This window comes from Dipteris shenzhenensis, chromosome 6, assembly GCF_047967505.1.
Source record: "Dipteris shenzhenensis isolate YYH24624 ecotype China chromosome 6, Dip_SZ_1.0, whole genome shotgun sequence".
In the NCBI taxonomy this organism is placed as follows: Eukaryota; Viridiplantae; Streptophyta; class Polypodiopsida; order Gleicheniales; family Dipteridaceae; genus Dipteris; species Dipteris shenzhenensis.
The window spans coordinates 52,764,863-52,781,283 of record NC_141601.1 but is presented as its reverse complement, the minus strand read 5'-3'; the positions used below and the strand labels follow the sequence as shown (position 1 = coordinate 52,781,283).

Sequence of the window (16,421 nt, the reverse complement as noted above, 5' to 3'; positions counted from 1 at the left end):
CACGATCTTCCAGTTGTCCCCCTCATAATGAGTAAACAACCTGGAGTCTTCCAGGCAACATGCTCTGAGGGTCTGTTTCAACCAGTCCTCCCTTTGGCAAAGTCCGCAACAGAAGAACCATCTCGAGAAATGAAATCCCAATAATATCTCCAGATAACCTGGACCACGAACTCTCACTGAGCTCTCAAGCAGATACTCTTCTCGCTTCAATACACCTTGTCCATCACCTTCCAACAATCTGTGTTCGAGATTTGAATAAGCACCCACACTTCCCCTTCTGCCTTAAAAGAAGGCCCATTCCTTCCAATCTCGCATTACCTGAGAAATATGAAGAGCAAATTCGCTCCACAGCATGTTATAAGGCTTAAATTAAGAACATCAAGTACAAACCAGACCGTCATACTGCCTGTGTGTTTGCTCTGAAAGCAAACCATGCACCTCAACGAGGCACATACCAATCACCTATGTAATCGTGTACTACCCCCTTTCGAATTACAGTGATTCTGAACATGAAACCCTCATGGAATCCACCCTCGTGTCAGTATCAACAACCACGCATCTAGAAGATTCCAAGCACTTCATGCTGTCCTTCACCTTCACAAAGGTCTCTGACTCCCCGTCGACCCACATCTCAATGTCAAACTTCATCCCTGTGGTTTCTAGGTCGGCATATCTTATCTCGGCAACAACAAAGATGTCACCAAGAACAGTTCTTCGATTACCACATTAGCTTTGGCTTTTGTGACACCCTCTGAATCTAAGTCGGACTCCTTGTTTTTCTGATCTACCTTCTTTCTGCCATCCTTTGCAAAATGGCCTAGCGTGTCGCAATAGAAGCACTTCTTCTGCTTCTTCCTTTTCTAGGAAGTGTCCTCGTCATCAGAGTCATCCTTCTTGGACTTGCCACCATTAGGCTTGCCATCCTGGAGCAGTTTTGGACCCAACTCCTCAAAAGTCAGAGGTTTGATCCTCTGTCCTCTTATTACATTCGTAACGAAGCTTTTGAAACTCCGGGGTAGCCTCCTTGGTACCATCAAGGCCGCCAACTGGCAGGAGTCCATCTTCTAACCAACCGATGCTAGTTGATCCCTCACCACCTTGACCTTCGTCAAGTGGTCATGCAAAGAATCTCCCTCATCCATATCCAAGTTGTAGAGCTGATGCTGAAGAAGCAAGATCTAGGATTTGTTATCTGTCTTGTACATATCCTTCAGAATGGTGCACGCCTCAAATGATGTGTCAGTCATCTAGATGTGAGGAAGCACAGAGTCCACTGTAGTCCCTATGATCAATGCCAGAGCGTGGGCATCTCTATCTTCTCAAGCTTCGAGCTCCTCTCCAGCTACTGGTATGAGTATCTCCCCCTTGTTGTCCACCATATCCTCCGGCTTTGCCTCTACTCCCGTTGTCAGTTTCCGAGCCACTAAATGACTCCGGATCTTTACCTTCTAGATAGGGTAATCTGTCCCATCCGGTTTCCAAGACTCTCCAAAGTTAGGGATGGTAAAAGAAAGAAATCTGGGGGAGGAGGAAGGAAGAGAAGGGGCTAAAGAGGCTTCTGAAATTGAGATCTCTACTGCTAAACCACACAGCAAAGTCCAACAAACTCAACCGTCTGTAGACCAGAACTCCTTGCGCACCTGACTGAACCTGAGTCAGCCTCCTTCTCACAAGGGCACTGTCCTCCAGTCGTGGAAGTCGATTCCCAAGAGCTTCTGAATCAAGGTCGTCCTCCAGCAAGGTCCTTGCCTTCAAGCTCCCACACTTGTGAGCCTCCTAGTTGGGCTCTAATACCATGTTAGAAATCGACCAACAGAGGGTACGCATAGCAGAAGACTAATAGAATAGCCCAAGAGCTCACACAGTGTGTGCGGGGAGTGGAATCACAAACTTCTTCAACTTATGTGCATCAAATGGATATGCAGACTAGTAAATAGACAATGATCCAGCCAGATATAGAAACCACCAAAAAAAATTCCGTCCAGGGCTATGGACACGATACAAAAGAGATAGATCCAAAGTCCCACCAGAGCGTGGTCGTTTGATCTTACCACAAGGTACTTCTACTATCTGCCGGATATCTCTAGAACACTGAGCCCGCGTGCTCCACCTCGAGCATAGTAGACTCTCCGTCTAGAAGAACTCTCCACCTTGCTGTCTGCAAACCAGCCTAGGTGGGCTGCCAATGAGTGTACTAAGTCTGGAGAGTCCTTCTGCCTTAGTTCACCTCCAGGTTGAGGTCCAACTGTGGCTACTGGTGCTGCTGCTTTCTGCTCCTCAAAAGGCTGCTCCAAAGATTATGTATAAGGGCACAAGGCCCTCCCTTCATAGAGGCTGAGCCCTCCAAAAATGGCCGACCAGTAGGGGGATTAGGACCAACCCCCCCTGGCCCACTTATGCAGACTGAGCAGCCCTAACCAAGCGACCCTTAGGTTGGCTTGGTTGGCTGCCTCTCTTGCCCAATATAAGGGCCCTTTGCTGGCCCTCTTGAACTGCTGTCAGGCCCCAAGGGCAGTCCCACCCTTGGGCACATCTCTAGCTAAGTGGCTGGCCCACCATAGTCTCGACCTCTGCCCCTTTGCTGCGCCACTTTGCAGGGTCTTCTTCACGCCTATGTACATCCTGCTTCCAGGGCATGTTGCAGGCCAAGACCCTGCCCACAGCCCTCGCCATGCTGCCGTACTGCAGCCGTACAGGTCCACGCCTGTCCCACCATGTTTAGGACCTGCTGCAGGCCAGAACCCTGCGCACAAGCATATACCTAGATGAATCCAAGAACATTCCCAAACTCATCCTCTAAAAACACAACATAGTGCAATTTCAATCTCATGATAGTCACTCGTAAGGTTAAAAACCATAAACTCCATCCCGCATAGCAAGGACTAGCTACTATGACATCCCCATGCCGTCATCAACACCCAACAGTGGGTGTAGACCATTGTATAAAAATATGCTCTCACACATACAAATCCACACACCCACACATACTTGAGCATCCATTTATACAAAGTCTTCATAATGAGTTTCTGTCGGCACTCCGGAAGTGAAGGGCAGATTCGGCAACAACGAAGGCTAGCACTAAAGGAGATGGCTAATCAAAAAGTAGTCTGAAATCTCTTCATTCAAGCTAAAACTACTTGTGACGTCTAAACGATTTCATTTTAGGCTCTCCCAAACGGGCCTCTAAAACTAGCTGATAGGACAACACACCATTCAAGATAGAAAAAATTATCGCAATACCAGCAAGCCGCAACATGGGCGAAAACTTCACCAGGTGAAATTTGCATGTCCGCTAATACGGCAAAAGCATATACCTAGATGAATCCAGGAATATTCCCAAACTCATCCTCTAAAAACACAACATGGTGCAGTTTCAATCTCATGATAGTCACTCATAAGGTTGAAAACCATAAACTCCATCATGTATAGCAAGGACTAGCCACTATGACATCCCCACTGATGTCATCAGCGCTCAACAGTGGGTGTCGACCATAGTATAAAGATATGCTCACACATACAAATCCACACACCCACACATACTTGAGCATCCATTTATACAAAGTCTTCGTACTAAGTTTTTGTCGACACCCCAGAGGTGAAGGGCAGACTCAGCCATGACGAAGGCTAGCACTAAAGGAGATGGCTAATCAAAAAGCCTGCCCAAACAGGTCGCATATACTCCTGGTTCATCCCGCCATAATGCTCTTCAAGAATCGCCTTCTGCCAGGGAGGATCCAGGGCTATGTGCCCTCACCATCTCTCCTGTATGATCACGCCATCTGATGCAGCCACGAGGGTCCCTCTAGGTACCTCTTTCTTTCTCTGATCTTTGCCCCCATGGCAGCCGCTCATGTGGCATTCTCTCAGTTCCCAAGCTCACCTGCCCCCCCCCCCCACCAATGCTCTCCTCATATGGGGGCTTACAGATGCGGAGGTGACCTTTCCAACACTCCCCTCGCAGCGGGAGATTCACCCAATAACAGATGACACTAAAGGAAAAGCACGACTCAATGCACATGCTTACTGAACAGGAAGGAGAGCAACACAGACATGGAAGGCTACACAAATGTACATTCAAACTAGAACAGATATAATGGTATAAACCAAGTACAAAAACTGCAACAGCATGTACAACACCTGCAGCAAACAATCACTGAGGTAAGGTACCAAGTATGGCTCCATTTGGTACACCCTTTGAAATAGACTCCTCTTCTGCCACGTGCCTCTATGTAGGCTTCAATAGGCTCGAAAGTAGAGCATTTCTGCAAGGTTCTGCTCTGAAATTCACTGTAGACAAAGCCCCTTCTTGTGCACTTTCTTATGCTCTCCTACGAAAATGTATGTATGCACCTAGGTGTGCTGGATCAGCCGACCTTGCTGCCGACTGGTCTGTCAGCCACCTAAACAATTGCAATGCCAACCCAGACCGGGCCCACTGCTGACCTGCTATGTGGCATGCCAACAGGTTTGAGGCCTGCCATCTGCACCAACCTGTACTGGCTGTCAGCGGCCTGTTCCAGGCCTGACCTGCACCTACAGGCTCCATGAGCCAACCTCATCAGGATTCAGCCCATCCAGACTGCCTGCAAAGTGTTCTCTAATTAGCGCATTTCCTGTCCGTATCAAGCCTGCACCAGCCTGCGTACATCGCTTTCTCTGCGGTCTCTGCCAGCCTTTGATGCTGGCCAAGGTGCCCTGGAGGCTGCCCCTATGTCTAATAGAATAGGGACGTCCATGTACTGCCCATGTAGCAGCCAATCTTCTGCTCACGTGAAGCCCTCTGTGTCTGATCTCACACTGTATGTCAACCTCCCCCATGTCCAAGGATGATGTTGCTGACAGTGTGAATTCAAAGAGTTCCATAGGCAATCGAGAGAAACTATGTAAACAAAGGACTTAAAATCCTTGAAACAGACTTGAAATCCCAAGGGACTGGAAATTCTTATTCCTTAGCAGAGACTTCAAATCCTTATCAGGGGACTTAAAATCTTGAAGCGGACTTGATCCTTGAAGTGGATTGGAAATCCTATTCCTTATCAAGGCACTTCAAATCCTTGAATTAAATGGATTATCTGATGGAATTGATATTTCCTGAATGGAATAGGCCCTTCTCAAAACACAAATTTGATTGGTTAAAGGTTTTCATCCTTCAAAAACCACGGATATGGTGGAGGCTCTCACCAAAGAAAATCGCCCCAAGATGGTGACACTCCTCATATGGGGGCTCACAAGTGGGGAGGTAACCCTAAAAATCCAACAAAAGGCTAGAATGGAATCCATGTTAATCTTACAGCTGAAAATTCAAGGAGACATTTAAACATTCTGTTTTACTTTAACAACATTTCACACAGAAACCAACATTGCTTTGTACGAGAGAGCATACCACTACTCTGAGGACCCATGATGGATACAACAGCATAGGAAAGTCCACACTCTGCCAATTTTACAGTTTTCGCAAAAGAATCGAGAGCAGAATCCTTGAAATTTCCCTGTCCATCAACCAACTGAATTGTAGGTGGCCCTTCTCCAACCATGACTGCAATTCCATCAGAGAAATCTAATCATAAGATATTGATGATATTGCTCGCAAGAGAAAGGCATAAAATAAACACACAGCAAAGAGAAAGGCATAAAATAAAGCACAAAAACAAATATATTGCTAAAAAACCAAAATTTCTCCTAAACATGGAATCATGATTCTAGACAAAAGGCATGTGGTCTTCACTTCACAAAAATCTGCTCAGATTGAATCATAAGGTTCAAACATCATCAGAACGTCTAGAGCTAAGAGGAAAAAGCAGTTCACAGAGGTGGGAAAGTAGACCCAAGGAGAATCCTGTAGCATGATCATCTCTCTCTCTCTCTCTCTCTCTCTCTCTCTCTCTCTCTCTCTCTGGGCCATAGCTAGGAGACCGGACCACACATGCCGACAGCCGTCAATGCTCCGTCACAAGCTTTATGCCACTGCAGCCTTATACGTCGCCGACCCCCCTCTTAGGCTTGATGTCTCTGCTAATTTCATGATGACCGTCATGGTGTTACTAGCCATGAGTCCAGAGATTTCTCGTTACGTAACAGTATCGTTATGACTATGGCTCTATTTTTGTATTCGTCATGGGTGTTGATGCCCACTTAGAGGCTCCACCCCTTCAGCTCGTTGTATGGGGTTTCCCTTTATGTAATCGTTATGACTATGGCTTTATTTTTTAATTTGTCATGGGTGTTGATGCCCACTTAGAGGCTCCACCCCTTCAGCTCGTTGTATTAGATTCTTTCAGTCTCATAGACTCTTTGGTCTTTCAAACACTTATAATAATCTCTCTCTCTCTCTCTCTCTCTCTCTCTCTCTCTCTCTCTCTCTCTGCGAGACAACTCTTCAAGTGTGGATGTGTGGATGTTTTGGATAGCAAATATGCAATGGCACTCCATTCTTCAAAGACACATAAGAATATATATGTAAAACCCTTCAAGGCTCAAGCGTAATTGATTGTGTGATCATAAGCGCGGCTGTGAGACACGTGATTGAATATCTCAAGATTGAGGAGGAGACTCTCAAGTCTGACAGAGAGCAACGTCACTAGGTCTCATAGGGACCAAGATTGCTGCAGAAAAACAAAAAATTACTGCGCAAGGCTCACATCTACGAGAAGGAACTAGAGACAATGTCAGATGTCAAGCAATGAATAAATGCATAACAGAAATACTGCAGGAAGCAGCCCAAAAGTGCTTTACAAAAAGCAAGGCAGGCAGCATAGGCATGCCCTGCAACCATTGGTACAAGCAGGTATGTAAAACAGCAAATATGGCTTGGAAAACAGCAGATGCAGCTGAAAAAGAGTGCAAAGCTGGGGCATACAAACAGATCGTAAGAAACAAGAAAATAAGTTTTCTCAAGAAAAAAAGTTAAAACTGAGTAACGTTTTGCAGGCAGGATGGCTGAAGATAGTAGAGATACAACACCTGGGGATCGATGCCTTGGAAGCATACCTCCAACAAAAACTATGGGAACATGAAGAAGCGTGGACAAAAGAAAGAAGATATAAACCCTGAGTACAAAATATCCTTTCTAGCAGAGAAGTCGAAGACACAAGACGTAGAGTCATCCAATGGGAGGAGCGAACGTGCTCACTCTGTGCTGGAGACTAACTAGAATCAAAACAGAGCAGCATGGCCCCTTGACATATACAAGGGGAGGTTCATGAACACTGTGGGCAACCACACTTGGGTGCTTACAGCCTTCGGTACTCATAATGTGAAAATCTTGTGTTAAGCCCAAGAAAGATGAAGCTGGAGGAATTGCAGTAGAGAGCAAAAGATATACAAGATATGTACGACATGCAATGAGGCGAATTTGAATATGAGGCTCACACAACAGTTAAGAGTGTAGCAGCAGGGCAGCTAACAGAAACTCTCTTTTCCTTGCACCGAGCGTGTATATGCCTAGCCTAATGGAGGAACCTACGAGGCTTCCAGCAAGCTCTTTCGTCGTTGTTTTCCTGGTGGTTCAATACATCCATTTGCGTCCGCTGGAGACGCGGATAGAACGTTTCATCCATTTCTTACCGCCCGCACCTGCACTACTAAGTGCTGCGTCTAACGAGCGCATCTTCTCCGCCTCAACTATAGAACAAGCTCTATATAACCGGAGAGCCACGTAAGCCATGGGAGGGCTTTTGAGTTCAACAAAAGTTTATTCTTTATTATTAGAGAGTCGCAGAGTAGGTTATTCGCATTACCGGGATTGACTGTATCACCGATCAAATGACAAGCTTGGAAGTTTGAGTCGTCGTGATGCCGTATGGAAATCTTTAGTTTTCTAGCTGGAAGGAATGCATTTAATCTAATAAACAAGCAACAAAGAAGATGGCCATCATGCGAGCAACCAACGAGCAATGCACTAGAGGAAGATGGAGTGTGGGTGATCTTTAGGTCTCATCGTTGCACAACAAAGGCCTGCCGAGGATCTATTTCTCGGCAAGCTTCCTAGTATGGCAATGCCCACAAGAGGGCAGTCTGCAGAAAGATCCTACGCACTGATCAGCCATCACTGTCGATAGCGCAATGATGAATGAATCCAAGATGTGCAGAAAACCAAACCTGGATGAAAGCGGGAGCTATGCCGAGGAGAAACGGATGGATGAAGCGTCTGGAAATCGGAAGAAAGCTAGATCGGAACGCAGGGAATAAGGGATCCGAACCGATCTACTTCAAAAATGAGCGATCTTCGTGAGCTTTTGTGCGAGACAAGATGCGGGTATTGATCTGATGAAGACGATCGATCATCTCTTTTGTTTTTTTGTTTTTCAGGGGAATGTTTGAATCATTTTGTTTTTGAGCTCCCAAAAATGTATTTCCTTGGACCTTCCGTGGCATTATTTTCCTTTTTCAAGGAAAAAACTTTTTTGCACAAAATCCAGTATTTTACACCACCGAAAGATGCCCTCGCTGATAAATAGCAAAAAGTAAACAGTACGGCTTTTCATCTTCTTCTTTTCCAATTCTTTTTCAATCCTTTCAAGAATATGCTTCTAGCCTCATACACAAGGGTGGGTAACTTGATTACCTCTAGGGTTCTTTAATGCGCCTTTTATCGTTGCAATCAAACCTAGTCAGAGTGTAGCTGGCTTTTATCGTTGCAATCGAACCTAGTTAGAGTGTAGCTAGCTTTTAAGCTCATTAAATATATGCACTCAATATTAGGCTTTTTGCAGGCACTTCTCTTAGCTAATCAATACACTAATATAAGGGAAGTGCTTTGCTTTCAAAATACCCATGCTAATGTCCACAAGATTGCTTTCCCCCATGCATTTCATTTCAAATTTAACAAAATCTTATGTCCTTTTAACTCTGTGTTGAAAGCTATGAAGATTTACTTTGGCATCTTTTTCTTTTGTATAAGAATTAGAAAGGAGAAACTAGCCTAACCCTAATAGTGAGAATCATGCCTCCGCGCACACACACGCGCACACTTTTTTTTGTGAAACCACACACACGCACGCACTTGCGCGCACAGACATGTGCACACATGTATACATGCATGCACACACACACAATGCACATGCACATATTCATATATACACACATGCATGCTCGCGCGCATGTGCACACACACAAAAGTAATAGCCACTTGGTGGATTGCATGAATGGTTGGTCCTCAGTTTGCATGATTCGACTATGTCTTTGGAAATATATGAGGAGAGCTTTGAACATATAATTCTTCAGTAATAGAAGTAGTCAATGCAATGGGGGAGACAAGTAGAGAAGATATCGATCCAAAGATAAATCCAATGTTTGGCCGTTGGGTTAGGGAGTGCCTGCTAAAGTAGGCAAACATTTTTATAGGCTGTAGGCTATAGGTATTTTATGTATCTATGTGTGTCTTACATTGCATGAAAATTTGAACCTAGTTAGGGAGTGTTTTTTGTGTGGGCATATAAAATATTGTGCACAATTTATATTTAAAGTTAGAGAATGTCAAACTTGTAATGGCAAGGAGAAGAAATCATATAACCTCTTATGCATAATAACTCTCCAAGATGAATATTAGAGCACAAAAATTAAGTGCATTAGAAAAGTAGAGGGGGCACTAAATGCCCTTCGTAAACCTAAAGTCCTTCCCCAACATTGGGCCTTCTTTCCTATGCATGTGGCAATGAAATCCTCATTAATTAACTTCCCATATGATGGTGTAAAGCCTAAATGTTGCCTTATCCTTGTCCATAAATCTACCCCTATGATCCCCATTCTCTACCCATATGGCAATTCTTATGCCTCCCTTTCTTATGGAAGTCCCCAAATTTGACCCTGTTGTAGATTTCACTACTTGCCTTCATATGGGGCTCATATGTGGCATGCCGATCCTCCTTGTCTACCACCCCGACCCAATGTGGACCTACACCTACCCATCGGACAAGATTCTCCATCTACTGCTCAAGAAGACATCTTGTAAATCTAGTCTTAACACTACATGTTCAGTCTTTAAATCTAGTCTTCACACTCACATGTCTTGCTCCTTTAGGTGCCTCTCTCTACTAATGAGGCATTGAATCTTCAAATGTCCCAACTAAATAGGGAACGTGAAGTCCTCTAAAAACCATTATGCATCGTCCAAAAGATTATGAACCATAAAGATAAGTACCATAAACATAACGCTCATTTGATGGGACTACTACACTAGTCACAAACCTACTAGAATCTCTGTGATCCCTAGATACCACCTTTAAGTCCACCCAATGCGTCTTCAACCATCAGGTTCATCTGATGAATCTATTTCATGCAACCTTCATTGATGATTAGGCTGCTCTGAAACTAATAGTTTTCCATGTGTGATAAAAATTATTTTCCATTATTATTCTCTTATTGAGGATATTGAGCTAGTCTTGCTCGTATAAGACTTGAATTGTTAGACTATGGCAAAACGGTGGTAGAACTTCACCAAACAAGACATAATTCCTAGAGAATAAACCTATGTTTTGAAATAAAGTCCTCAAGCCAATCTCCCCAGTGTTGAAGTTTGAGACCAATGAGAGTAAGAGTTGGAACAAATCATAATATTGTTGACTCTTTCTTCTCTTCACTGAAAGAAAATAAATACTCTAAGTGGGAAGCTAGAGCCACCATCTAGAGGAAGTGGATCCATGTGGCTGCTCCACTTAGATCCCCACCACCAAGGATTCCATCTAGAACCTCCATGACTTCCTCTATTTATCTCTAGAACCAAGCTCTTGCAGATATCCACTCAAGATTAAGCCTTGAGTCTCCAAAGTCATTAGTAACTCTCCCCTATTATTGTTTCCAAAGTTAGTTAGTAACCCTCCTCTACTATGCCTCCCTATCCTCCAATAGACTTCAACACATATATGTCCAATATCATGCAATTGGCGTGCATTCATGTCAAAATAATGAAGAGAGTGCTAGCCAAACATCATAGTGTAATGTTCTTGCAATACTATACCAAACATGTGTGCAAAAAAACTTAATGCAAGTCTTGAGTAGTAAACATCAATATAGGTGACAAAACACCTTTACTACCATGCACAACAATGCATTGATCCATAACTATTACAAGAAAGGCCATAATCACTCAAATGTGTAGTAGATTGAGGGTTGACCTAACCTATAGTAGAGCACTCATTTTTGCTGCAGCAAGATTTTTACTTTTGTTAAAGGTTTTAGGCAAGCTTTTGTATTTTGCCAATTAAGTTTGGTGACCTTTTTTAATTCTTGGTTTTTAGCATTGAGTTGAGCATGTGAGAAGAGATACGTAAAAGGGCATCTAAGAAAGACACATGAGAAGGGTGTGATAAAAGTATGTGGCAAAAGGGCTAACAAATAGGTGATTGAGACAAGAACAATGTAGTGGAAGAATGTGAGAGAAGAGACAAAATATGTTTGGCAAGGGGTACGACATAGCTCTAGGATTCCTAGAACTTTATTGAATGTCATATTCGTTTTGAATAATGTAAAGTAATTGGACATAGATCCAAATTATGCATATATAAATCAAACCCAGATTGACACACACTCGAAACTAGACTAGAATGGACTAGTCTAGAATTACGCCCCCAATCCTCCAAGGTGGTATCAAAGCTACTCATGCTCTATCCATTGTGAGAGGGTGCAAGCATAGTACTCCTCTAAAGAACTCCTACCTTCATCAACTTTAGGGACTTGGTGCACTTATATCCCTTTTTTAAAGGTCTGATAAGCCTAAGAAATGCCTATCACATTTATAGCACAACAAAACTAAGGCATACAATAGTGACACAGTACGAAGACCAACACACATGGCTTCAACTCTCAAACAAATAGTGACAAAGGCAGTGACTTTTACAACTAGCCAACTGCACACAAAGCAATGGACTACCACAAAGATGACCTCACAAGCAAGGAGCATATCTTAACCAATGGGCTTACAAACAACATTACTAAAAGTGGGTAGATACAACTTATGTAACTACAGACTCATCGGATGCAGATGACCTCACACACATTAGAAGCAACTGAACACACATCACAATAGCATACAATGTGCACCAAATGTAGGCAACAACACAGGCAAGCTAAGAGAGACAACTATAGTATATTGAACATACAAGCTATGAGATAGACAATGTTAGAAGCAATGTTTAGCTTGGCTTTCCAAGAAGAATGTTGACATTTGAAGTACGGGGGAGTAGAGAGAGAGATTCTTATCCCATTAATCCAACTTCTTGAGGTTTAAGGAGAAATAAAATGCAAGGAGGTCCAAGGTTCTTGTGTCTTTGAAGAGCTTGGTCGAATTGGTGCCTTGAGAAGCATAGGAGCCTCCAAGTTTAGGTGGACCTCATCGTAATGAGATTTGACTTCTCCATGTAGACAAAATCCATTGCCTTTGTTGAGAATGTGAACATCATCATTGGTCCATTTGGTACTTGGTGAGTAGGGGGAGCATGAGATGGGAGTGCCACTTGAATGTTTGCTAATCCTTGTTGCAATTGATATGTGAAAGAGTAAGGTTGATATTTTTTTGTTCACCCATCTCCTTCTTGAGATGGGAGCATGAGATGGAAGTGCCACATGAATGTTTGCCAATCCTTGTTGCAATTGAAATGCCAAAGAGAAGCCAACTTGTTTACCCATCTCCTTCTTGACACTAAAGAGTGAGCTATATTCCCATCTTCAACTTGAACTTGTAGGGAGAGGCTTAAGCAACCTTAATTTCCTTAATCTTGAGATGCATCTTGAACAAAGAAGCATGAGGGAATACAAGAATGTGAATATGCATGCACATATTAAGAGAGTGATCATGAGTAAGATGATGCAATGCACAACATGATACATGCATATTTTGATCCATATTCAAGGAATGAGCATGAAGAAGAGGGTATTTCAAGTGATGTATAGAAGTTAGAATCACTCCCAATGAGCCTAAAGAGGCTTGATTAAGAGATGAGGCAAACACAATGTTATATATAGGGTCTAGCACATCGCTACTTATGCCCAGCCTAACATAAGCATCATCTCTCTTTTTTCAATATGAAACATTGTGGTATGGTAAGAAGAGATTTGTTTAAATGTGGATCCAAGCTGACATTTTCATTTTTTGGGGTGTTGCTTCATATATTTATTCCAAAATGTAAAACAATCATACAGTCCAAAAAAGAGGCAAAGCAAGGTCTCGAAGCATTGGGTATGGACTAAAACTCCATACATGCTTACCCTCCTTTACAAGGATGCTAATGAGCATGCCACAGTTTTCCCAAAATGTGGAGCACTACAATATAGGCAAGATAGACAAGGGGATAAGAGGTGAAAGAAGGGATTGTAACATATGCCTATTATGTCTATGCTAAAACACATGTTTCTTCATGTGTTATTGGCACAACTTATAGGCTGGCATTAGGGATGTTATTAACTTTATTGCCACAACTGATTGGTTGGCATTAGGGGTCTTTTTTTGTGTTTTAACTCCACAACTTATAGGCTACCACTAGGGATTTTATTAAAGTTTTCACGTCTTGTGTTAATGCAATATTCACGATCATGATTTTTTGTCCAAAATTACATGAAAACACATTCTACAAATCATTGCTAAATTGGATAAACATACGAGCAGTAATATGCTTAATATTGATGGTAATACACTTTATACATGTAATAAAAGCCATAATATTGGTGGGATTTTTAATATTACTATTGATATTAGTCTTTATACCATTGGTATTATGATTTATACCGATGGCAATATGAAATTTATCATGATACTTCTTTGCTTTTTTTTTTCTTTATAAAAAAGGGCTTGCGAGAGCCTTGAGCATTCTTCATTTGGCAAGATAGTAGTCCATATCTCCTATAGTTATCATGGTAGAGTAAGGTGGACCAAAATTGAGCCATGGAAGGAAGAGGGTAAGGTGGACCAAAATTATCCTATGGCGTGCCACAAGTTCCATAGCCACGGGGTTACACACATGGCATCCCAATTTTGTGGTGCATGTTCTACATGCAAGTATGTGTGATTCCTACATGCATGTTCTACATGCAAGTTCTACATGCAATCCCTACATGCAAGTACTACATGCGATTCCTACATGCATGCTCTACATGAAAGTCCTACATGTGATTTCTACATGCAAGTCCTACATGCAACATGCAACTTGCAACTCGTACATGCAACTTCTAGATGCAAGTTCTACATGTAAAGAGAGAATATCTTACAATTCCTACATGTAGAGAGAGAAGCTCTCCAACTTGTATAACTACCCCATAATGGAATGAAGCCCACACTCTTTGGGCATTGTGTTGAGTTCTACTTTGGTATTCCAAGCAAATGATGACACCAATATATCTGTAGGTGACAAAAAGGCTCAAAACCCTACATACTAAGAACATCGTTCACTTGAATGCATTGTTGCAATCACTAAGATTGCTATATTATTTGGAAGAACCCAAGCCCAGAGATTAAGAGCCAAGGAGAACAATGTTAATTGGGCCTAGATGTTGTCGAATGATGCAGGTTTCACCCAATGACCCGATTCTTACCTCACTTATCAAGTCAACTGAGTTATTTCTAAGAGCATAGCAAGCTAGCTATGACTAGGGTCTTAACAGGGCTGAAATGGCTTGACGAGGAAGATGCCTTCATCCTTCTTCTTCTCAGTAGTTTGTGAAAAGAGCACAAGGAGTACATTTCAATGGTCCTTAATGAGAATGGTAATCAAATCTATGGGGTTAGTAACATCGTGAACGTTTTAACTAATCATCTGGCTAGCATTGCAAGTTCCAAACCTATTTTACTTATGGACTACAATGATCATATGGAAGCATTCCTAGCTAATTTGTAGAGGGTGATGGCTTATGTGGCAACTTAGTTGCTGTAGAGACTGTTTTTTAAAGTAGAGATCAGGTACACTTTGATGAAGGATAAAGCGTCGGGGCCCTAAATCATAAAGTTTATACCTAAAAATGAGAATAAATCTATCAAGTCATTAGAGGTCTCTTTCTATACCTACAAGGTGTTGGCTAAGGTGATGGCTAATTGAAGGAATATATCCAAAGGAAATACAATTTTGTAAATGGGAGGAAGATCTACGATGTTGTGTTGAATGTGTTGTTGGCGAAAGACCATGTAGTTACCCAAAATGAAAATTTTCTGATGCTTAACTTGGATCTAGAGAAAACTTATGACAGTATAAGATGGGACTTTACGCTCAAACAATGCAAAGGCTTGGATTTGGTAAAGTTTTTTGCAAGATGAGTCGGATGTTGTTCTCTAATGCATATGCCAAACTTTCTCTAAATGGCTATCCTTATACAAAAGCTGTTCTCTAATGCATCTGAAAAGATTTCTCTAAATGGCTATCCTTATACGAAAGTCTCTGCCTTCAAATATCAATTCAACAAGGGTGCCCATTGGCTCCCGTACTATTCTCGATAGCTACAAAAACCCTTCTATGTCAACTAGATCACTTTCAAAATTTGGGTATTATCAAAGGGCTTCCTTTCCTAGGGCGCCAACTCAGTATGTAATATGTTACTACCCTCATCCAAAATCCAGGGTATGGGGGGACAAGGTCCATATAATATGCATGGATTTCCTTTAAAATTTTCAAATATGGAAGGGAAAAATATGAAAATTTCATGTCCCCCCTCCCACAAAATATAAGGTATGTACCTTGAAAAGTATGCAAGATTTTAAGGGGACGAGCATTTTCTGAGCGAAATCTTCCGAGCGTCCGAGCGAAGGAAAAAAAAAGCTTCCAACTATGCAAAAATATGACAAAAATGGAGCAGAAGAAAACATAGTTTTACTTAGAAATATGAAAAGTATTAAAGGAATGCCTATTTTATACATGAATATTTATGTGAAGCTTTGGGAATGGTGAGAATATAATGGGATGGCTTTTGAAGAAACCCACATGTAGAGTAGACTTCTCTATGAAAATTTCCTTATGATCCTTCTTACAACTTTTTACTTAATAGGGGGTGACATTGAAAAACCTCTCTCAACCTATCTTCATGAAGGGGTTTCTCCAAAGAAAACTCATTAAAGCAAGCCGTCAAGGTAGTTTCGCCAGCGAAACCCCTTTGAACAAGGTCTTTCAAGGTAGTTTCGCTGGTGAAACTATCTTGGACATCACTTTTAAAAGTGACATAACTTTCACATCCAATGTCCAAATATAGTCATTCAGCCACTCAAATTGATTGGAAAACCCCATTTGAGCACATCTATGGGGTTATATTTTGGAAAACCTTGCATATATAGTATTAAATATTACATGTATTTTATGAGAGTGATATATAAGCCCAAGTTAATACTTATTTACAGTAATTTAAACTTCTGTAGAAACATGTCCATAAATATCTTGTTATTAATACTATAAAAACACTTGAAAGATATTGCCATATGATATAAATGTGTTTAATAAATAATTATTTATGTA

At 41.9% G+C, this 16,421-nt stretch overlaps 1 protein-coding gene across 1 annotated transcript in view; it reads right to left on the bottom strand.

Annotated features, from left to right (window-relative positions):
- The window catches only part of LOC147901330 (protein ROOT HAIR DEFECTIVE 3-like), a 78,814-nt gene extending 70,495 nt beyond the window's left edge, over nt 1–8,319 (bottom strand). Inside the window, exons 1-2 of the mRNA XM_087375381.1 lie at nt 8,098–8,319; nt 5,384–5,536 (exon numbers count right to left, since the gene is read on the bottom strand). Of these exons, the coding sequence (XP_087231507.1) occupies nt 5,384–5,534 (151 nt within the window). The 5' untranslated portion in view covers nt 5,535–5,536; nt 8,098–8,319. The remainder of the gene's footprint in view (nt 1–5,383; nt 5,537–8,097) is intronic.
- Nucleotides 8,320–16,421: the final 8,102 nt, after the last annotated feature.